This window comes from Natrix helvetica (assembly GCF_964273705.1).
Source record: "Natrix helvetica genome assembly, chromosome: 5".
NCBI classification, from domain to species: Eukaryota; Metazoa; Chordata; class Lepidosauria; order Squamata; family Natricidae; genus Natrix; species Natrix helvetica.
In genome coordinates, this window is record NC_138551.1 from 63,428,502 (window position 1) to 63,452,771 (window position 24,270).

The 24,270-nt window shown below is 40.4% G+C and overlaps 1 protein-coding gene across 3 annotated transcripts in view; it reads right to left on the reverse strand.

Moving 5' to 3' along the window:
• Positions 1–13,128, reverse strand: part of FGFR2 (fibroblast growth factor receptor 2) — a 126,089-nt gene extending 112,961 nt beyond the window's left edge. For all 3 annotated transcript variants that reach the window (XM_081955667.1, XM_081955666.1, XM_081955665.1), the window contains exons 1-2: positions 12,473–13,128; positions 3,172–3,431 (exon numbers count right to left, since the gene is read on the reverse strand). In XM_081955667.1, the coding sequence (XP_081811793.1) occupies positions 3,172–3,346 (175 nt within the window). In that variant the 5' untranslated portion in view covers positions 3,347–3,431; positions 12,473–13,128. The remainder of the gene's footprint in view (positions 1–3,171; positions 3,432–12,472) is intronic.
• Positions 13,129–24,270: the final 11,142 nt, after the last annotated feature.

Sequence of the window (24,270 nt, forward strand, 5' to 3'; positions counted from 1 at the left end):
ATTTTGGTGATTGAAAATTACCGTCCTTGAAATGATGAGTAGCAGAGTTTGGAGCGGAGAGTAATAGAATGGGGACACAGTCTTGCTTTACTCCTCATGCTGTTAAATTTTGAGTTGGTTAGCTGCCCTTGGGGAATCACATCTTACCCTCAGGTTTGTATTGTTACCAAGTATATTAGTAAAAGTAATTCTGTATCTATGTTGGTAGATAGCAATTCATTCCAAAATAATTATCTCAATATGGAATCAAATGCAGATTTGAAATCCACGAAAGCTGCATAAAGGATCCAAAGGTGTATTTCTCCACTAGTAGGAATTGTTGGATTATCACTTGGTCCTGGTAGATCTTCTAGCCTATTCTTCAGCCAGGATATTATTGTTTTCAATCCAATCATAAAACACATTTGGCATAGATTTTTGTCCCTTTCCAAAGGACATCAGAATAATTCTACAAACCTTTTGCTAGATTAATTTCCATGTGAGTTCCACACTTTTTTCCCACTGTGTCTCACTCTAGCTGATACACATAAGGAAACATATACAGAGCTGTATTAAATACTAGGTAAAGTAAATGTGAAGAAATGAATGAGGATTCTGAAGGCTGCCAGATTGCAGGAAGCAGGAAGCAACTCTGAAGAAGAGCTGTGAGTGAGTAGAAAAGTACAGGCTTTGGACACAAAAGATACCAAGTCCAAACTTTCATTGGAAAAATAGCTCTACCTCAAGATGTGGAGATCTGCTATAATCTCCAAACAAGCAACTATGAGATTCACCTGATAATACCTTCTTACATTTGTAAACCACCAGAAGTCAAATGACATAATAACATAGTAAACTCTCATAAAAAGTCCACATAAGAAAACACTGTTTTATTGGGGCAGTGCATAATTTCTATACTACGGTAATATTCTTTTTCTAGAAAAGCATAGTGCAATACACGCACTTAAATGACTCTGAGAATAAATTTTAAATGTCGGGGAAGTCTAATTTTATATATGAGAAGAAAAAACTCCAATCATACTTGCATTCTAATGAACTGAGCAGAAAAGAAAGGGCAGGGGGGTAGCCAAGAAATGTTATGATATGCAGAGGCCTCATCTCCTGCTTAAGACATCTGGGAAAGGACACATTTCATAAACATTACCCTGACAAGATTATTTGACAGGTCAGTTAAAAAAATGTGTTAGCTCACTGTACTACAAGATAACAACAACTATATTAAAAATGCACTGATCCCCTGAGAGGCTCAGAAGATTTGGAGGTGTGGGGGAGGGGGGTTTGATTATGCACAGAATAATAAAAACATATGTGCATTCAATAAGTACACCATAATCAAAAACATCATCTTAACATTCCATAAATACTACAGTTTGGGGAACACAGGAAAACAGAACGATTGTCAAACTGTGAGTTCGGAATAATTATGGCCATAAAAAAATCTTTCTTCATACAAATATTACAACAATATCAAGTATTGTCAGTCATCCATATTTTTTTTGGCATGCATAAGCATGGAGATTTTGTTTAGATTTCAGCAGAACTCTGTGGCATGTGCACCACAGGCCTTTTCTGTGGCTTTGAAGGAATAAGAAAAACTTGCTAGAAAGCCAGCAGAAAGATCATTTTCCATGGGCCAAATCTTCAACTGAAGACTGTGCAACATAGCAGCTATGTTACATCCAAGGGAAACAAGTAACAGTAATCCACAGAATTTTAAAATGAAAACCTCAATAGTTATAAACCATTCTACATGAGACTCTTTGTATGCCTTTTTCCTGGGTATATATTTTTCTCACCACAAAGTTCCTCAAACTGCATTTTCTGGGCCTTAGACCAACAAAATAAGGGGTTTAAAAGAAGTGTCAATAAAGAAATCCTTAACTATTGTGAAGATGGCACAGATATTTTGTGAAAAATCTCCTCTTTAGTAATATTCAGCATCAATAGAAGTAAAATAGCATTGATAACCATTTTGAGTTATGGGTTCCTTTTCATTAAACTAAACACTTTAATTTGGGAAAAAAAGATAAACCAAAATCTGGACATAAACAGGATTTCCCTCTCTTCCCAATAAGAATTTTGTAATATACAAAATTTAATATTATTGTTAGAAAATAATATACAAAGCTAAGCATATTGTAAATACTGGACAGAGTCCGATCCATATTATTATTACAGTTAAGAAATCTTTCTTGCTTTTTGAAAGACAAGACAAATGCTTTGTTTTAGAATGAGTGCCTTAGAAAATAATTTATAAGTGTAATTGATCACATAATTTAAAATTAAGCATCAGTAAAAGGACTAATTTAGGCCAGACCTAGCAAACGGTGGCGTAAATAGATCAAAGTAATAATTAGATCTTCAAAATCTCCTTGATAGCAATTCTCATTTTACCCACCTCGGAAAGATAGGAGGCTGAGTCAACCTTGAGCCTGGAGAGATTTGAACTGCCCAATTGCACTCAGCTGGCAGTCAGCAGAAGTAGCTTGCAGTATTTGCACTCTAACCACTGCGCCACTGTGGTTCTAACTAAAAAGTTATCAAGATTTCTTAAAGTACTACAGGTTTGTAGTAGTAAAGTGCTACTATCTACAAGTTTGAAAGTGCCACCATGAAGAATTGTCACAAACAGTAGTCCAGGAATTATACCTACAGTTAGCATTTGTTTGAATTATTCTTCTGTATTATGTCTCCTATCCTGAAACACACACCCTCCCTCCCTCCCTCCCTCCCTCTCTCTTTATCTCGCTCTCTCATTCATTCATGTTTGTTTTACTCAAAACTAACTAACGATGATGATGACGCATCTCAGCAACAATAGTTTACTTAGCAGGATTCAATCTGAGTCAATAACCGGGCCTAGAGGTTTTGTCTTTTGGATGTGCTAGAGCCCATCCACTCTGCTACAATAGAGAGAAATTTCCTGAAGATGGGCTCCAGCGTGAGTCCGAAAGTGTGAGTCAGACTCAGATTGGATCCTGAAGCATTATCTTTGGATACATATATTTGGCTTCATTCATAGTTTACTTATGGAAAATTTGATGAGCTCTCTATAAATGATCATCTTTGAAAAAAAAATCACTTGAGAGCTGGAGACATATAGTTGCTTCTGTATGATCTGAATGTCCTATGCCTGATCATGTTCAGAACAAAAGAGAAAAGTGGACTTACCTCCAGGTTCTGAAGTAGTTTCTTCACCAACTAGACTGTCTGATGGCCTAGCCAAAGAAAATCCAGCCATGGTGATCATCACCAGGCAGATACGGCAATATGAATCCCAACTGAACATCTTCTCAGTGCGAGTCTGTGGTTGTCTTCCATAACTCCATGTGGACTTTAATCCCATCTGAACTCTTCTAAACAAACATGGGCTGAAAGCAGCACTTAAACCTTGGTAAATATCTTCTTATTCCCAGCTTCTACCAATTCTCCTAAACAGAAAGGGAGAAAATGTGAGCTAAGTTCATCACCAAAATGACATTACATTCTTATGAAACACCCCTACATGTATCCTTAATCATAATCAGTTTAAGCAACTACTGTCCTGTTCCAATTTTGTTTACACTTCAAGATAAAGTGAGGTGGCAATTTAAGTAATGAGAGCAAAACAGAGAAATAAATTCAGTAGTTCAAGAAGTATCCATTTAGTATTGACTAAGATAGTCTTCTCCTCTCAAAGGTCCTCAGTCCATCAAAGATTACACATAATAAAACGTCTGCCTAATTTTAAAATTGGTCTTAAGAAATATAGCTACAATTGTTAAATACCATGTTATATTGATAAAGACACACATAATCCTGGGACATTTGAACTTAAATTCTACCTTCCACGAGGAATCACAGAGCGGCCGTAATAACATATAGCTGCCATAATAACATATAGTAAAGTACAGAACTTTAAGATTGTATTGAAATATTAAATTCCACAAACACTAGAAGGGCGATAAAACCTCTCCTATAGATAGATAGCAAATACACCATTGTATCAGTGGGGTGGGTGGCATAAATAAATAAATAAATAAATAAATAGTTTTAGCTTGGCCTTTTCTACGGATATGCTAGCTTTCTATCCGGGATGAAATGGATGTTGGTTTAAACAGATAACTATTTTCACCCTACAATAATACAGTTTAGAAACATTTAATCTACTAAAGTTACTTTTATGTTCTGTTTCTGTAGAGTGGATAGGTAAGCTTCCTCTAAACTGAAACAATGTAAACACCATAATAGTACTTAGCACGTCCAATTTTTAATATTAACTGAATATATCTGAAAATATATATTCTATAGGTACAAAGCAATCCTATATCCTATATGCAGATATCTTTGGAATCAAAGATCTTTATTCTCAGTGATTGCAAATTACTAAATTAATGAGATACAAATATATTACAGCCACAATCACTCGTGGCATTTCTGCATTCTTATCAGTTTATTCATTTTTTCAGATCTTTTGATAGAAAATTTGAATTGTTCTCTCTGAATATTCTGGAAATATGTTACATCTGGTAATAAGGCAAGGAAAGGTGTTCTCCCATAATATTTAGGAAGACACATATTTGGTGATTATTGTTGCAATTGTTTTTTTTTTTAGCAATTTCTGTTGTTTAAGTAATGAGCAGATGATATATTGATACTGTGCAATGCTTGTTTTATGTTCATATTTTACTTTACACAATCCATGCTCTTTTGATTGGAAGATACTAACAAGACTGAAAATAACTAAAAAGAAACAAGCAATATAATGTACTAGCAGTGATTGCTGGACTAAGAGATGGTCTCCAGATAAGGCAAATAAGTGGAATGTGTGGTTTCACTACATGTTAAAGGTTCTGTGTGCTTTTAGATAACCAATCAGATGGACAGATGGCAACACTTAGTTGACCTTAGTTGATCTATAAAGGTAAACCAGAGTTAGACCTGTTTAGTATCTCACTGGAAGACCAATAATAAATACAAGCCTAGTGGGTAATTGGGTAAACAAAAAAGACAATGGCAAGCCGATTACATATTTTACTAAGGAAACTCTCCACATCCATCCATTAAAAAGCTACTTCATGTTGTGGTTATGCACAAGGCTAGAAACCAGAAGATTATGAGTCCCACTTTAATCCCACTTTAGGCATGGTGTCAATGAGGTGACTTTCAGCCATTCACTATTTCTGAGCCTTAGGTATGAGGCAATGGCAAACCACTTCTGAAAACTTGCCAAGGAAACTGTTGCACCAGAAACAAAAAAGGAAACAAAATCCATTAAGTTATAAAAAGTCGGATTTTTTTAATCGGATTTTTTTCCTGCATACTGTTTCTTTTTCTTTCAATTTTTGATTATTGCTTAAAGTACAGTATTTTTTTAAAAAAAAAATTGTATTTAGCAAATAATATAACTCTGGAAATGCACAGCCTTATCATGTGCCATTTTGCAAAATTACTGCATTCTATATTTTGGACTGAGCAGCCCTTCTGTGAATTTGCATGGCTGGAGGCCAAGAATCAATTAGAGCAGACTCTCTTTATCATGGTGCATGCCTTCATACACTGCAAGATAAAAGATCGAGCAACTCCATGTTCAGTTCAGGGACGGGTGGCCTTCCTTGGTTGGAAGTATGTAATAAAGTGTCCTTTCAGGCAATTACGTCTGCAAAATTATCTGAGGATTCCGCTCCAGAGCAAGTTACCATATGACAGACTGTTTCTTGAGTTCATGATTTGTGGGCAGGAATGTCCATTTGTATATACAAGGAGTAGTCCTGAAATCAGGAACTCAGGATTAGCCAAACTGACGTTTATAACTATTCTTGTTCAGCAAGGTAGATGCTGCCCTGACCATACAAGGGATGAAGTCCCTGCCTAGCAGGTTTATATTTCCATTTAAGTATTGCAAATCAGGCTGACTGGAGAAGTATAGAGGTATTGTTCTACCCCCATACCAGCAGAATGGAAGGAAGACCAGATGACAAAAGCAGCTGTAAAATCAATCCCTTGATTGGGATTCACATGTATCCCTTCGTCCTTGAAGTCAGTGTTTGATCTTATATCAATGGTGCAATTCAGCAGGTTCTATGGCAGCGGTGGCAGCGGGAGGCTCCGCCCACCCGCTCAGACGTCATCACGTCCCATTTTTGATGCTCTGCACATGTTCGGAAGGTCCAGCTCATGCACGGAGATGGTGCACGCGCTCACATTTGCAAACCGGTAGCGAAGGTCACTTATTTCACCCCAGTCTTAGATATATTTTTTCCATCTCAGTCCCAGCCTGTGTAATGGAAATCAAAATACAGGCAGTCCTTGACTCATGACCACAATTAAGCCCAACATTTATATTGCTAAGTGGACATTTGTTAAGTGAGTTTTGTCCCATTTTATGACCATTCTTGCCACAGTTAAGTGGATCACTGCAGTTCTTAAATTATTGTTAATTTTTAAGGGGATCACATGACCCCAGGACACTGCAACCATCATAAATATGAGCCAGTTGCCAAGCATTTGAATTTTGATCATGTGTTCATGATCCTAAGTGTGAAAAATGGTCATAAGTCACTTTTTCAGTGTGGTTGTAACTTCAAATGGTCACTAAACAAACTGTTGTAAGTCAATGACTACCTGTAATGACCTAACTTACAAGACAATAATAAATATTATTTGAGGTGATGTGTATAAAGGGCTTAGGGAATGAGATTAATTTTGGACTAAGGCAATATTTCAAATCTTTGCTTAGTCTATGGTCAAGTTACTTGGCCATAGACTTTCAAGATAATCTTCCTCACAGTTGTATTGCAATTAACATCTTATCATCCACAGCTTTACACACACACACACACACACACACACACACACACAGAGAGAGAGAGAGAGAGAGAGAGAGAGAGAGAGAGAGAGAGAGAGAGAGAGAGAGCTACAAGGAACATTAAAGTATTGGTGCCCCTTATTTTCTCCAGGTTTTTGGATTCGTTCTTTCATTCATTCATCCATCCATCCATCTGTTCATTCACTAAATGCTTTTTCATCTTGCCTCTTTTTTCTCTTTCAATAATTTTTACACTACAAATGAGACACACTTGTGAAATAATTCTGGGCACAAAAGGAAAGCACTCAAGTATCATGCAGCTTTCATCAATTACATACAAAGGGAATAGAAGAAAGAACAAAGAAATAGAAACAAAATCTTGTTGAGGTTTGTCACATATTGGTCAATACTGTGCATTATCAGGTTGTTGTTGTTTTCAAATCTTCCCCAATTTGGTATCTACAGATGTATTGAATGATGTTGCCTATAACCTCCCATTCACTTAGTTTGGCTACAGATGATAAGAGTTGCAATTGCAAAGACACTAGGTTGGGGGAAAGGTATGTTATATTCTTAAAGGACTAAAAACATTCAGTCTTGATTGTCTAATGTACTACTTTAAACCTGAATAGTGCAAGCTGATCTTCATAATTCAGAAGCAGTATCCACATTCCATTCTTCTTCTTCTTTTTCCAATAATATACTTGGAAAAACTGAGATAGGACAGGATTTTTTTTCATGAACTGTTCTTATTTATTTATTCATTTATTTATTTATTTATTTTATTTTAAGCCTTTATTATGGTTATAAATAACTCCGAATGTTGAACGTATATAAGACTCTTCTCTCCTCCAAATGCTGTGAGGTGGCTTGGGCTGAGGGAGAGTGACTGGCCCAAAGTCACCCAGCTGGCGTTCATGGCTAAACTGCGACTAGAACTCAAGTCTTCTTTCGAGCCTGGTGAGACTGAATCAGCCTGTCCAGTCATAAAGTTTCTCTAAGCATAAAGAGACTTAGGAAATATGTATTGAACCACCAAGGGGATATAGGAAGCAATTTAATCTCTGTAGTTGTATATTGGTTATAGACAACAATTGGCATGCGGAGTTGTGTTCTGCATAAAAATCTTCTAAACCAGTGATGGCGAACCTTTTTCGCCTCGGGTGCCAAAAGCACATCTGCACACTATTGCGCACACTCATGTGCCCACCCCCATAATTTAATGTCCCCTGCGCATGCACGTGTGACCCTCTCCCCCGCTACTGCGCACATGGCTTTCTTGGAGCCTGGGGAGGGTGAAAACAGCATCCCCCATCCCTCTTGTGGCTGGAAACGGCCCATTTTTCGACTTGCGATGGGCCAGGTAGGTCCGTTTTTTGCCCTCCCCAGGCTCCAGAGGCTTTCTAGGAGCCTGGGGAGGTAGAAAAACTGCCCAACATGCAAACCAGAAATTCAGGAACGGATTTCTGGGTTGCCCGTTGGGCCATTTTTATCCCTCGGGAGGCTTCAGGAGGCTTTGTTAAAGCCTCCGGAGGGCAAAAAATGGCTGAAAATCAAGCCCAAAAATCAGCAGGCCAGCGTGCTGGAACTGACAGGGCAACATCTCCCTTTCCCTCAGAAATGGCTCCACATGCCACCTGTGGCATGTGTGCCATAGGTTTGCCATCATGGTCTAAGCGCTTCCAGCACCTGCAATCTTTAGCATGCTCTTCCAAAGAAGAAACAAGGTATTGAACCCAGTTGCAAAAATAAGTCTCCTATATATCATGTGTTCTGCAGAACTTGAAAGATGGGTGAGTAAGTCAGACCTTACCTTAAGTACTTTGCCCAGTTCTGGGCACACTTTAGGAAGGGTTGAAATGAACTTGGACAAATTCAGGGAAGGCAATGAGGAACAAAGAAAGCAATATTCAAGGCACCCATACCCTATGAAGACAACTACTGGAGGAATTAGGCACGTTTAGCTTTGAGAAGAGGAAAGGGTAATGGCTGCATATGGTACCTGCCTTAAGTACCTGTCAAAATAGAAAGATGGGAGTCTAGAATAAATGGAAGATATAATTCAAATAGAATAGCATTCTTCAAGTTTCTGGACATATAAGAAAGCCAACACCTTTTCCCTAACATACATGCAGGCAGGCAGTGAAGGACTCCGAATAATGTATTTAAATTACAGGTAGGCAGATTCTGTTTGAATGCTAGAAATAACCCCCTATCAGTTAGAACAATTTGTTGAAACAAGGTTGGAGATCCATCTGTCAGGGATACTTTGATTTGGATTGCTGCCCATAACAAGGGGTGAGACTTGATGGTCTAAACCAGAGGTCTTCAAACTTGGCAACTTTAAGTTTTGTGGACTTCAACTCCCAGAATTCTCCAGCCAGATGCTGGCTGGAGAATTCTGGGACTTGAAGTCCACAAGTCTTAAAGTTGCCAAGTTTGGGGACCCCTGGTCTAAACAAGTCCTTTCCAACTCTGAATTCAGTGGTTCTACAAACATCCCTTAGCAGAGCCAGTATCAACTAAGACAAGGGCTGGCGAACCCAATTTCGGGGTTTTTTTTTCTCTTAACAAAAGCAGCTTTTTGTTCTCCCAGGCACTGGAAGCAATTATGCCTTCTTAAATTCATACCAGAGTCAGATTTAACTATATCACTCTTCTTCCAACACACTTTAGTACCTCCCTCTCCCAATTTATGGCACCCCCCATCCTCATCGCTTAAAGCAGATGGGCCCAGCCCAGGTGAAAAAACAAAATCAAACTATTTATCCAACCCACTTTGCTGGCACTGCTACTCCATGATCTTATAAGTGAGACCGCCTATGCTGAGTCATTACGGACCCCCATCCCAATGTTTGGAATACAGCCTCAGCATGCTTTTTTGGCCCTCACAATCCTGGCTCCCTGACTACAATAGCATAATCCCTTTTGGAGTCTCAGGCTGAGCAAAAGCCTCACATGGTGTTTATTTTTCCCTCTGAAAGGGAACTCTGTCTCTCCTCTCAGCCGTACACTGGGCGGAGTTGTCAGCCACTCGTGATTGATGGCTCACCTTGCCACCCAGTTCATCAAGTCAATTTTCACCTCCTCACATACCTGCCCAAAGTGTCCTTCCAAAGTGACAAGCATTTGGGGGGGGGGGGAACAGCCCAGAGTTGGGAGCCCAAACAAATTTCTTCAAGCTGTAAGTTCTGCATTCTTTTTCCTTTCTCTCTCTCTTTTTTTAAAAAAGCACAAGAAAACAAGTAGTACTTGTTCTAGATTGGCAGTAATTAAATTGAAGCCAAAGTATTCATTTTAATCTCATCCCATTGTTATGTGTGTGATGTTTATCAGTCCCCAGAGTGGTTGGCATTTGTTGTCTAAATCAATATGCCAGCCTGTCTATCCTGTTGGGCATTAAGTAATGCAATAAAACATGAGCATTGATGTTATCAGTGCCCCTATAATCAATTAACGGGGCAGCAATTAATTGATGGCACACTGGAGCTGATTGCCGAGGGAGACCAGGGCCCCCTCTCTCTTTCTGCCTTATAATCTTCAAAGTGATCAACTATTAAACATTAATTCTGGAAGGTTATTTGGGAAAACAGCCCAGCAGCTTCAATAGTTTTGCATTGCCCAAATTCTTTTCAGTCACTTTCCCACCTCCACCCGCAGGACTAGCCTGTGTGTGTCTCCCAAGACCTCTCTGGATCAGAGAAAGAAATCTGCATTTTAATTGACATTCCAAAAGAGTACTGGGGCTGCTTATTGCAGCCTATTCAAACCAAACAGGCTTTTCAAATGAAAATGAGCAAAGGCAAGTAGAAGATTTACAGGGATTTGTACAAGGAAGACAATGAGGTTTGAAATGTCGAAGAGTGCTTCATACCAACCAAATAATGGGCCATTATTTGAAAAGACATTTTATATATTAAAATATCAACAATTGAGTGTGAGAGAGGCTCTCTCTCTCTCTCTCTCTCTCTCTCTCTCTCTCTCTCTCTCTCTCTCTCTCTCTCTCTCTCTCTCTTCCTTAAATTCTGAACGCTGAAAAGGGAAGAGGCCGAAAATAGTAAAGATCCTCAAGGATAAATTCTTCTGCTTTTGATTTGCATTAGTACTACAGCACGTTTCTACTAAGCTCCTGTAAATCTATGCTTTTGATACACATACTGCCGTATAGCATTCACTGAAGGATTCCATGTGTTATCATTTTTCCTAGCTGGGTCTTTGGCGCAATAAGTAAAAGAATTTGCAAGCATGTAGGTATGACATATGCAGAGCTCATGTAACTTGAGGCTGCCACTTGTTCCTCTGAAGCCACAGCCACTTCTTCCTCTGAAATCCCTTCTCTTCAAATCAAAGTCCTTTAAACATTATGCCAAGCAAATTGGAGTTCTACAATTCAGATCCTGTTTCAACCATGATAATTGGCAACTTTTTTTTTTTTTTTTACTACAACATGCCTTGCATATTTCATTATCTGGAACGTCATTGGAGGGATCAGGATGGGTCTTCAGCATTTTAAAAACACAGATGCTGGAGCTAAAAACCTCAGTGTAAAATACTTCCAGGAAGAACTTGAGATTCTGTCCCTTGAGGCCAACTCATAAATTGGGAGTGGGGGGGCAGGGAAAAACTTGGCATAGACTAAAATGTTTACTTGTACTTCCAATGTTCTCTGTTAAACCAGCGTTGGAAAAGAATTATGGGAATTTAATTAAGCCTGTTGTAGTAATTAAGGTATTACTATAACAGGTTTTGGAGATAGACTTGGAAGAAGGAAGCACTCTTAACACCATGGAGATCAGAAGCTCACATAATGGGGCTTTTCAAATTCAAGGGCTGCTAAACCAAAGGCGGACAAATCCATGCTGAAAAACCAGAGAACCAGGAAAGATTCTAGATCGATGTGCTGTATAGGAACCTGGGACGCAGCGAAGAGCGCGCAGCCCGTTCATTTCCCACCCTGAGTTCGATTCCCGTCGAACTCAGCACGCCTGGCATTTTTTTAAATTTCCTCGTGAAGTCTTCCACGTAAACCACCTCATCGTGAAATCTCGTTCTCACGACCAGCGTCGTTTAGAAAAGGGATTGAAATAGATTTACTAGGCGGAGTTGGGAGAGAAGAAGGAACCTGTCAGAAACCGCCAGCGGCTCCTGTAAAGCAGCAACCCCTCCACTCGATCACGTCAGACAGATTACAACTGGGGGAGGGGGCGGCAGATCAACCCACCCAAGGGTCCCCTGCCTGGGTAGGTAAATAGGGCTGCACCTGGTTTAACCAATTCCACCCACCTAAAGCGACGGAACTCGCTTTATAAAAAATAAAATAAAACTTAACAAAAACTGCCAAAATCTGGAACGACCCCGCTCCGGATACCCAACCCCTCTCTTCCCGCTCCGGGAAGAGGGGTGGGGGGAAGCACAACTATGTACCATCTTGCAAATTCTGACCGGCAACCGCACATCGCAAATTCCCGAGCGCAAAGTGAATGGTTGGGAAGCGAGGCACGGGGAGCTTAGAGCGAGAAAGAGTTGGAGGGATCCGTGCTCTTTGCGAGCTTGGAAAGCGGGGGATTACGCCGTCTTGGCCAGCCGATCCCCCCACCCACCCCACCCCCGTCCTCTTTTCTCCGCCTCCCCTTCCCCCCGGCCGCTGTGCGCCTCTCATCTCCAAGCCAAGCCCGGTCCAATTACCTTATATGAAAAGGCTCCGACGAAACGATCTGCTGATTCCCTTGCCCAGGCGCGCGTACCGGACGGAGAGTGACGGAGACGGGCTGTCCGGAGGAGGAAGAGGAGAAGGGAGACAGAAACAACCTTTGCAAAATAATAAAAAATAAAACCCACGATAGTCGCCTCCGACTTTATTCCACGCTCGGACGCGCCAAGACGTCGGTCCGAAGTCCCAAGGAACCCGGGCGGGGGGACTCGGCGGCGACCACCTCCATCCCCGCTCCTCAAACCCTCTTTCTCCCCTCCACTCCAAAACTCCTTGGGGCAGACGGCGGATGAGGAGGAGGGGAGGAGGTAGAAGCGTTCAGTTTAAAAAAAAAAGACTGGGGGGAAAAAGAATTGATTGAAAACAGTAACGAGAGAGAAAGAGGCGAAAATCAGAATATCCAAAAAAAAAAAAAAAAACCCCAACACTTTTTTTGTGTTGTTCTCCGCGCTTCGCTCCAAGATCCAGATGAGGAAGGCTACGGCCGTTCCCAAAACTTTTTTCCTCCCTCTGCCTCTCTCTCTCTCCCCCCCCCCCCAAAAAAAGCAGGACGTAATAGAGCTGTTTCGAGTCCCGATCATTCGGGATCCATTCAGAATCCTCTCGCCGCCAAACTCTTAAAGCTTTATCAACTCTACAACAAACCCCTTTTTCTCCCCTCTCCTCCCCTCCTTCGCTTGGTCACTCCCCCGAAGTTGAAACCTGAGCCGTTTCCTGGACGGCTCTCCTGCCAATCACGAGCGGGGCAGCAATTCCCCTACGCGCTTCAGATACGTTGGAGAGAAGTGGGGTTCGCCTCTCGCTTTCTCCCCGCAACTTTAAAGGAGCGCGCGCGCGCGCGCCGTGGGGAAAACGCCTCCAAGCGGCCCCGCAGAAACAACCGTGGGAGAGAAAAAGACCTTTTCTTTTCTTTCCCCCCCCCTTTCTTTTTTTCCCTTTCTTTTCTTTTCTTTCTCCCGCAGACACACGCCCCAAATTTTTGCCGATTCTTAACCGCCTATGGTGGGAGTGGAGAAAGTGGAAAAAGGCAATATTCTATCCTATCTGGAATAACACGGAATAATTTCGATGATTGGTCTAGGGAGGATTCTCAGTCATCCAGGTCATGGTTGTCTCAAAGGTGCTTCCTTCCCCCCTCCTCCCCCCACCCCCCCAAAAAGCAATTGGCTTTGTTTTTCCTCGAAAAATTTTGGCTTCTCATCCAAGAAGCTTCTTCAGTTCTGACGGAAGAAGCTTCTTGGGTGAGACGTTCAGTCAGAACTGAAGAAGCTTCTTAAATAAGAGGCAAAATGTCTTAGAGGAAAAATAAAATCCAGCTGCCTTTTGGGAGGAAAAAAAGCACTTTGGGGACAATTTTGATGATTATGCTTCCATTTTTTAGGGCGGTTTAAACAATGAAGGGTGGAAAGTCGTGATATATCACATGAGGATAACATTATGCCTCGAGTTTGACACCCCTGGACTAATCTGTCATAGAAACTGGGGAAAAAATGAAATAGGGGTTTTTTTTTTGTTATTTTAGGCAGCTTCATTATTACTTAAACCAAGATAAAATATTTTTATTCTACAAAAGAGCTAGAAAGAGCAGAACCATGAAAAACATGGTATTCCCTGGAAGTGTATGTAGAAGACTTTGAAGAAGTAGGATAGGGAGAGTATTGACACCACTGACGTGCAGTCAGGTGAGGCAGGGGAAGCGCAACCTCACCACTGTCGTCATGAAAAGAAAAAAAATGTAAAAAGAAAAAGGTGAGAGCTGAGTTCAGGCTGAGCTAGTTGCTGCCTCACCGTGGATGACTGCTGAACTGTTTAAAAAAGCCTCTAAAAAAGCGCCCTCTACTATGAGGTAGGAGAACTGAATGCCTCATCTAGTCTGACTTTAAGCGTTTTATGATCACTCGAGCAGAGTTAAGCAAGGGTTAAAAGCCTAAAAATTCCTGACGTAGGTGAGGTACGCAGTTCTCCTGCCTCATAGTAGAGGGCGCTCATTTGGGTGGGGCTTCTTCAGAGGACCCTAGGCAAGAGCAGAATTGAAATCCTGTCTGAAACAGCTGGAAAAGGTATGTGTGGGTCGGAGGGAGGGGGAGGAATTCTCCTGGTGCGGGGCTTTGGGCAAAGGCTGGAGAGAAGGACCCTGGCTTGTGCTCTCTCTCCTCAAGTGTAGTTTAATTGCAGGCAGAGCCACATTGCCTTTTCAAACCTGTAATCAGTGAAGCTGGGCTGGATCCTTCCAGGGATCCAGTATGGCTCTTTGACTGGCTTCCTGCCTCCTCCTGTGGTCTCCTCCCTGGTGCTCTTCCCTCCAATCCAACTTTGTGTGTGTGTGTGTTTGAGAGAGAGTGAGTGAGAGAGAGGGAAAGCGGTAGGAGAGATAGTCCAATCCAACTTTTGTGTGTGTGTGTGTGTTTGAGAGAGGGGGAGGGAGGGAGGAAGAAGGGGAAGGGAGAAGAAAAAGAAAGAAGGAAACTTCTTTCGCAAAGGAGAAAAACAAATGCTGTCGCTTTAAATCGGAACTGAGCATGCCTGGCTGTTGAATTCTGGGAGTTGAAGTCCACAAGTCTAAAAAAACTTGAAACCCACCACTGTGTCAGTGCCTCACCAGTCATAAACCTCACCGCACGTCTATGATTGACACCTTTGAATTTCGGTGTTGGAAAAGAATATGCCATGGACAGCCATGGGGGACAAAAGGATAATTGAACAAATCAACTTTGAGTTCTCATTCAAGGCACACATGACCAGGTAAAACTTATTCTACTACAGAGACACTAGGTTAAGATCTAATCCTGGAAAAAAATAGAAGGGAAGAGAAGAAGAGAATGACCAGCAGCAAGTTGGATGGACATAGTTACAATGGTGATGAATGCCCTGATAGAAGATCTGGGTTAGGGACAAAAAGTTGTGGAAACAATCTATGTAGTGACTAAGAGTTAACAATATCTTGATGGCACATAGTCAATAAAAATTCTATAAATATTTACATAAAGCAAACTAATCAATCCCTGTCCCCGGGTAGAATTCTTAGCTACCTATTCTACCACATTAGTTGTACAGTTTTCTTATGAAAAAATAGATTTGCCAGAGGAAATAAAATCTTATGCAGATTGTTCTGATTGTAAGGTCCAATCCTATATCTGTATCATTTTCGCATTGAGAACCTCAGTAGAATGTGCTTCTGGGGCCATGTGTACAGGAATGTGCACATTTGGCATGGAACATGTATATTTCCATGATGCTGTGGACTTCTAGTGGTCTTTGAAAACTGGATCAATTAATTCCAGAAGATGGCTACATAGTTGTTTGAGAGGTAATACAAAAAGAGGGGGGGCAGGATAGAGGATAGAACGTTCAAGGTAGCCCTGGCAAGAAGCACAACCATGAATGCCAACTCTATCTTTAGTCTAGGATTACATTGACAAAATCTTGCAATTCTGAAAGTACCCCTTCCACCTCTTATTTTTATGCTCCAAAAAGCTAGGTGAGCCTCTTCTGAGATGCTTTCTCTACTCTCCACTATTCTCCTTCAGGTTCATATTTTGTTATCAGAGCATTGCTTAGGCTGCAGATCTTCCCTCCATCTCCCAAGGTCATTTTCACATACCATTGCAGATCATTTTCATACTTTTCCTCTAAAATGGTGAGGTTGTCAGCTCCCCGTTGGTTCCCAACTCATCTTGACTCTTCCTGAATTTCCCCCTCTTTTCTAAAGTAACAAGCAAAGAGATATCTTGTCATCTCCCCCCAGGGTCTCCAGTCATGCTGAAGGTGGCTTTGTATTCTTCCAAACACAATCTGGTTTTGTGAATGCTATCTATTTTCTAATTATCTTTTTAAAAAAAAAACACTCTCCATGATTTGGGGGGAAGGGTCCATATTGGCTAGCTAAGAGGAAAGGAAAGGGCATCTAGCGAATGCTTGAAACTGCTTCCAATTGTTCGGGAGGCAAAGCTAGTGGCTATACAGAAGGGGTCTCAACCAGTGGTGGGATTCAGCCAGTTCACACCACTTTGCATCAACCAGTTGTTAACTTTCTGAATAGTTTGGTGAACTGGTTTTTGGAGGAAATCATTAGGACAGAGAACCGGTTGTTAAATTATTTGAATCTCACTACTGGTCTCAACCCCACATTTTGTGAAAACAGTCTGATCTGAAGCCTTTTAATAAGTGGCAATAACAAGCACAAAGGTCATGAAGACATATTAGGGGAGATGATCCACCTTTTTCTAAGTTTTCCTTTCTCTGATTCTGCCTGCAACAAAGTGAGGTGAGAGGAAGGAACCAGAAGAAAATTGGGAAAAAACAAAACTTTTATTTTCTCTCTCTCTCCACCAGTGACGTGCAGTCAGGTGAGGCAAGTGAGGCATAGCCTCACCACTCTCATCATGAAAAAAAAAAGTAAAAGGAAAAAGCTGAGCTAGTTGCTGCCTCACCGTGGATGACTCTGCTTAACCTCACTGGTGCTCTCCCTCCCCAAGTGTAGTGACTTCCTCCCCAGGCCCCCATTCATTTCTCTCTCACACACACACAGCTGGATAAAACTATATAAAAATCTAGCCCAGATTCACTGATTACAAGTTTGAAAAGGCAACGTGGCTCCACCTGCAATCAAACTACACTTGGGGAGGGAGAGCACAAGCGAGCACTGAGGAGACCACAGGAGTAGGCAGGAAGCTAGGCAAAGAGCCATGCTATAGTACACACACTTCCCCCCAGCCTCTTTCATTTGGGAGGCTCGGCTCAGCTCCCCTCCGGCTTCTCTGCCTCTCCTCTCACCCCAGCCTGCCAGCAGGAGGTGGTGGGTGAGCTTTATTGTGTTCCAGGCATTTCCCACCCAGACAGCAGGCTGCATTTTCAATGGTGGAGGTGTTTGGGAAAGGCAGCAGGGGAATGGGGGGGGGGATGGCAGAGGAGCTGCTTTCAAGCCACTGGAAAAGATATCCAATCCAACTTTTGTGTGTGGGGAGGTTTGTTTGAAAGTGAGTGAGAGAGGGAAGGGGTAGGAGAGATAGTCCAATCCAATGTGTGTGTGTGTGTGTGTGTGTGTGTTTGAGAGAGTGGGAAGGGAGAGAGGGAGGAAGGAGGGGAAGGAGAAGAAAAAGAAAAAGAAAGAAGGAGCAAAGGAGAAAAGCAAATGCTGTCACTTTAAATTGGAACTGAGCATGCCTGGCTGTGGAATTCTGGGAGTTGAAGTCCACAAGTCTAAAAATATTTGAAACTCAGCACTGTGTCAGTGCCTCACCAGTCATAAACCTCACCGTACGTCACTGCTCTCCACATTGCTAAAATACTGGCAGAGGAAAAATATGAATGTACAACGTTATCAGTAATGTTAACATAAAGGTGGCCTAAACTTCAGGAGGAGGTTTTCCTCCATTGCATGTTCAAAATTTACATGGACTAGCAACACAATCAATGTAAGTTTTCTTAATGTTCTTCTCCATATGATGGCAAGATAGGGGGTACAAGACATTCATGCTTTTATTTCCCCAAACTAAAGCGGAACAGCTGGGGTTGGGTAAGCTCAGGAGAAATTGCCAATTTCATGTAATTCTTGCTTATGTGCCTGACTCACTGTATCTCATGGTAGGGTCACGCCCAACGTTATTGACTTTTTATTCATTTCTATCCTGTCTAGGGAAAACAACAATGAACTCAGGAACAGATATGCACAACATTCAAAAAAAAAATCTGTACAAGGAAGGCATTGGGGCAACAATGGATTTATGTGGACAGCACTGTTTAAAAACCGAAGAATGTCTGTATAAAAGAAATTCAGATTTTTAATTTTGAAAGCCAGAAATAATTTTGCTCCGATAAATTATTATTAAAGAGAAATAGGACACAAATGATGATGATTTCTTTATTTCTAGATTGTGTCAAAAAGATTTTAGCTAAATATAATTAGAGAATTTATTATTGAGATGGGGTTTGTATCTTCATCTTAGGCAATGTACAAAGGCTAAAATAATTGTTTTCATTTGTGAATTAATCGGAAATTCATGCAGTCTCAAATAGCTAAAAAAAATTGTGCCAACTTTTTATGGTGAAGGCCCTTCTGGCCCATGAGTGGCATTGGGTGAGGAAAGGTTTAATACAATATTGCACTAATAATTAATTACAGGGTCCGAGAGTTCAACTGAGAGGGCTTTTCAGAATGAAAGGGAGGAGGAGATAGTCATACCTCCTGGCATACAAGCTCCATGAACCACAGTGGTGCAATGGTTAGCGTGCAGAACTGCAGGTTCCTTCTACTGACTGCCAGCTGCCTGCAATTTGGCAGTTTGAATCTTACCAGGCTCAAGGTTGACTCAGCCTTCTATCTTTCCAAAGTGGGTAAAATGAGGACCCAGATTTTTGAGGGCTGACTCTGTAAACCACTTAAAGAGGGTTGTAAAGCACTGTAAAGTGGTAGATAAGTCTAAGTGCTTATTGCTTATAGGAGGAAGACATTTGAATTCTAGTTCAAGTCTCCTTGACTTCCCTCAGTATTTGAATCGGATGGGCAGAATTGTACATGGGTATCACTTCTTGTAGAACTTTATAGGTAATGACCAACACTTTGAATTGGCCCAGAAGCTTGATGGCAAACTGCAGTATTCATATACACTATGGATCTTCCCAACTAATGGGAAGGCTATAGCATCTCAATAATCCTCAAAGGCAGCCCCACTTAGAGTGCATTACAGTAATCCATGTGCAAGGAGATCTGGTTGTGAGTTACTGAAATTGGGGCACTCTAGTCCTGTTAGACCTCAATAGATGCACCACTGAAGGTCTGCAACATACTTCCTGACCATTGCTTTTATCTGCACTGAACCTGGGAGAGGATGATCCCATCAAGAGTTACTACTAGAAAAAAATGTAAACCGGTGAACTTTACTAATGTATAGTAAACTCCATCTTCTTAAGTTCGGGTTTCTACTTATCTAGATTTTAATAGGCTCCAGACATCTACATTTCCAGTTCAGTCAACTACAGTGGTGGTTCCTACCAGGATTCCTACCGGTTCGCTGAGCGCACATGCGCACTTGAAAAAAACTTGCTTGAAAAGCAAGGAAGACAGCTGGGCTTTAGAAGATGAAATAAAGGTAGGTATAACCCAGGGGTGGGTGGGCGGGCCCACTTTCAAAGCAACAGAGAACTGGTTCGCTCTCTGCTTGATGGCAGAGCTGCTGGTTCAGGGGAACCAGTGCGAACTGGTAGAAACCCACCACCGTCTCCATCTCTCAAAGGTTTCAGGCAGCCCAGAAGAATACCACGATCAATGTTTGTTTAAAACCATTGATAGATTCTAGACAACCAGCAAGGACATCCTCCTTGTGCCCAATTCAAACTCAAATAATATCATCTAATATAGCAATGTTACCCAAACATGACCATGCCCAAACATTGACTGAATGTTTCCTAAGACAAAGTGGATCTTTTCAAAACAGCAGGATCAGGAGTTAGCTTTTTTTTCAAGACAGGATGTACTACCTCCTCTTTCAAAAAATCATTGACTTCCCTCAAATAATGATCTATCATTTCACAAATCCAACCACAAACATACCTTACCTTGCTTCCTGATGGAGCCCGCAGGACACGAATCTGACCAACAGACAGTGGAGTCTGTTCTGTTGAGGGCTCCCACCATCCTATTCTTACTGTGCAATCCTAAAAAGATTCTCATTCTCCTACACCTACACTCAGCTCTTACTAGTCCTCCCTTCCACCAGTACTGATAAACATATGCAAGGCATCAACAAGTTCAGAAAACATGTTTCACAATCATGGGTTCAAACCAGTTATCACCTCCCATGCTTATGAACTATAAATCAACAAAATTGTGTGACTCATTTGTTTCAAAATGTAGCATGGCCAATTCTCAGTCAGAAGAATCAAACTCTTAGTTAGAGAAGAGGGAAAAATAAGAGTAGATTGAGGAAGGCATAGCTAGGGTTAGAACAAGAGAGGCTGCATTTAGTCTGTCTTAACATAAAATACGGAAATTGACTTTTCAGAGGCTACCAATGGTTCAGGTTGGGCTTGGTCTTTCCCTTAGAATTTTGGGGTGCAAAAAACAAATGCCAGTTGATCCTTATTCTTTCAAAATGTAAAATTCAGCTATTATTGAGAATTATCTCTACTTATAGCAAAGCACCCATGTTCCTTGCAGGGCCTTTCACAAAGGGAGAGATCAATGGCATTAAAATGAGGAGTGTGATTAGATGATGAAGCCCTGGCTTTTGTAATGTATGACACATACTTCACAGATATTTAAAAAGGGGTGTGGTTTTGATTGCCTGGTCACACCCACCATTTTGACATCGAGCCTCTCTTGCTGATAACTGATAGGTACAAAGAATCAGAACCATTTGTGTAGGCTGCAGCATAGGGGATTTATTGAAGCCGATAAATAAGAATCCAGTCAGCTAATGGTTAGCACTAAATTGGCGTTACATAAAGGTCAGTAGAATTCAAGTGGGACTAGACTTGGGTCCCTTGGGGAAGTGCAAAGATTCTAAACTGGTGGCATTATTTTATCACATTGCTCTGCCTGCTTTTCTGCTATAATAAACTTCATGCATGGAAAACATGATCAGGGAATTTTTCAGAAAGCAGTAATAATGTGCTGTTTCATGTTGGGTAAGCATGAATAGGAAAAGCCTTATTTATACATTCAATCAAAGGCATAGGGGGCTCCAGCTATAATTGGGTGCCCTTCTTGTTCTTGATTCTCTGTGATCTTGACCTTTACCCATTTTTTGGTGTGTTTTTTTTAATTAAAGTCCAGATTGCATTGCTGAGATTAATATCAGTTTATAAATTTTCTTCACAAACATAAGTAAAATGGAAATAAAGCAGCAAAGCAGAATTTGTGCCTATTACTCAAACGATTTGCACTAAAGTAAATCTTAAAGAAAAACTAAGTCACACAAACTAACATTTAAAATAGATGGAAAAATGAAACGGGATAAGGAAAGGGAAGACAATTTAAAAGAAAGGGGGAAAACAATATTGTCCTAATGAAATTTATCTGTTTTTCTACAATTACATGTTTCAATTGCACGGAAAGCTGTAAGGTCTACATTTCCCTTAGATTGCCACGTGAATGTTTAACATTTGGAAACAGAATGTATTCATCTGAACCTCTTCACACTCATAAGAATATGATAACTTCTGACAATAATCATGAAGAATGAAGAAAAGCAGTCAACCTGCAGGGGATAATATGAAGCCAATTCATCTCCCAGGGTACTAATACGGGAGCCATTAACTCTTGATTTCTTACCATCCTGATCTGAAATGTTTGCAAGTTAACAGTCCCATGAGCTAAGCTACCAACGGTTACTTCTCACATAATCATTGCTGTTCCAAACAGGAGCTGTTTTCCATTAGCAACAATGTCATCATATGCTTTGCTGATATTGTTCGTCTTTTAGAACAATATTAAAATACAGGTTAGTGCCCCTCTTGCTGCTTGTAGTCTTCTAATCAGAGGTGGGTTGCTCCCGGTTCATCCCAGATCAGGTGAACTGGTAGTAGTGGCAGTGGGAGGCTCCGCTCACCCTCCTGGACACTTCTGCGTATGCATAGAAGCATCACACGTGCTCGATCGAACCGGTATTAAAAAAGAAAAAAAAAGAAAACCCACCACTGCTTCTAATGCATTGGCATTGCGTATTACCTTGAAATATCTATCCAGCATCAAAGCTGAATGAATGGAAAATAAAATAAACATAGGTGAGAAGATGACAAATACCTTGTATGGCTTGATTATTGAGAAAATACTTCTTGTATTGAAATGAAAGGAAGACATGAAAGGACATATACTTTTTTTAATGTCCTTATAATCTTGTCATTACCAACTTAAATTCTACTCTTGTTTAAAAGCTATTCTTTGATTAAAATACCAGCAATGTACTCTAAATTTCATTAGAGCCACCGAAAACCTTGAGTAAATACTGCACTATAAATGATAAACATGTCAATATTGGTCAAGGATCAAGTAAAATAAACTAAGCTTAATTAGTACAAGTTCTATGTTGCTACTGATACTGTGTTGTTACAGTACAGTACAAGATGCTGTATTTTGTACATACAGGTTCTATGTTGAAAAATAGCACCCTCAACAAAATTTATTCTTTCTTGTTTTGGTTCACTTATGACGGACATGCATATACTTTAATATAATTACATTATTATGATCAAAACAAACTTACTTTGCTTATAATTGAATTAAAGCTAAGATTCCTTGTCCTTGGTTTTCTATTCTTGCAGTTGCGATATTTTAAAATATATGTATTGAATTTACATTCATGATTTGTAACTTTGCACCCTATTCATAGAAATTGCTCTTCTGCAGCTTTAAAACAGTATTTTTGTACCTCTAAGTGCAACATTTGAATTTTCTAATTTAGGAAGTGACCTGCAAGGAACAAGATGCCAATTTCACCTTCAAAAAACCTCTTTTCTTATTCCTTAAAAACATTGTTAAAACATTCTCAGCTTAAAATAAATGCAAGGAGAAACAGTTATTTTTCTCAATTCAATATGTTTGCCTCTTTCCAAAAAGAAATATTCCATAAAAGATGACAAAATATAAGCTTTCTCTTCCATGACATATAGAAGCAATTTTCTCTGTTGATCAATAGCACCTATTCATTGAAACGAACTGATTTTCAGGTTCGATCACCACAAGCCTGTCAGTTGAAGAAAAGCAGAAACAGGGTATTTTTTTAAAAAAAAACTTTATCATATTTACACTTCCAGTGATCTCAGGAAACTTTTTCCTGCCATTGCTGAATAAAAGAATAACCTCTTTACATTTCTTTAATCATCGCCATCATCATCATCATTCTCATCTTCTTCTAAAATGTGGCCACAATCCTTTTTTGTCAGTTCTCCTGCACATGAATGGTGTGGCTAATAAGCCTATTAATGAGGTTCCACAGTAGAGTGTGAATAGGTAAATAAGCCCAATCTGTTGAGGTTCAGCAGCGAGGGCAGTAAAGCCATCAAGAGCTAAAGGGGACAGTTTGAACTGAAACAGGGACAACAGCTCCTGGTTTCCAACCAAAGAAAAGACAGACAAAGCATGTATTCAGAAACCTTCTACCCCTAGCTGAGCAGTATTATCTTTCTGCTTCTTTCCCCTTTCTAAAATGTCTTGAGTAGCTGCTTAAGCATCCCCCAAGACATCTTTTTCTCCCCCAATCTGGTAATGATACATCAATACAGAATAAGGGAAATTAGGATCTGAATACTTCTTTCCACCGTAACATTCAAAAGGGAGGAAAATCACATTTCTTCTCAGCATGTGGATAAAAATGGAAAGAGTTTTCACTCACCTTCCTTCCCCATAAGTTTTTAAATTCATAGATTTAGTTGATCAATAGATTTGCCTCTTTCCTTCCTTCCTTTATAAAATAGTAGATCCTGCCAGAGAAGGATTGAATATTAACTTTACACCCACATGCAACACATGATAAGAAAATTGGTAAATCTGTAACCCCAACATGAAACCCAGAGCCCTATAGTTTCCAAACTGGGTATCAAATTGGTGCCAGTTCATATTCATCCATTCATGCTGTATTTATTTTAAATCTTTCTGCTGGTATTCACAAATGGACCCACCGCAATGATAATTTGGAAGAATCTATATATTGCCATTGCAATATATAATCTATTTTGGATGCTAGGATGACATTTTTGTAGATGAAAGTAGTATTGCAATTATGATAAAAATGCTGTTTGTCAGCTGATGCACTTAAGCAACAAAGGACATATTTAT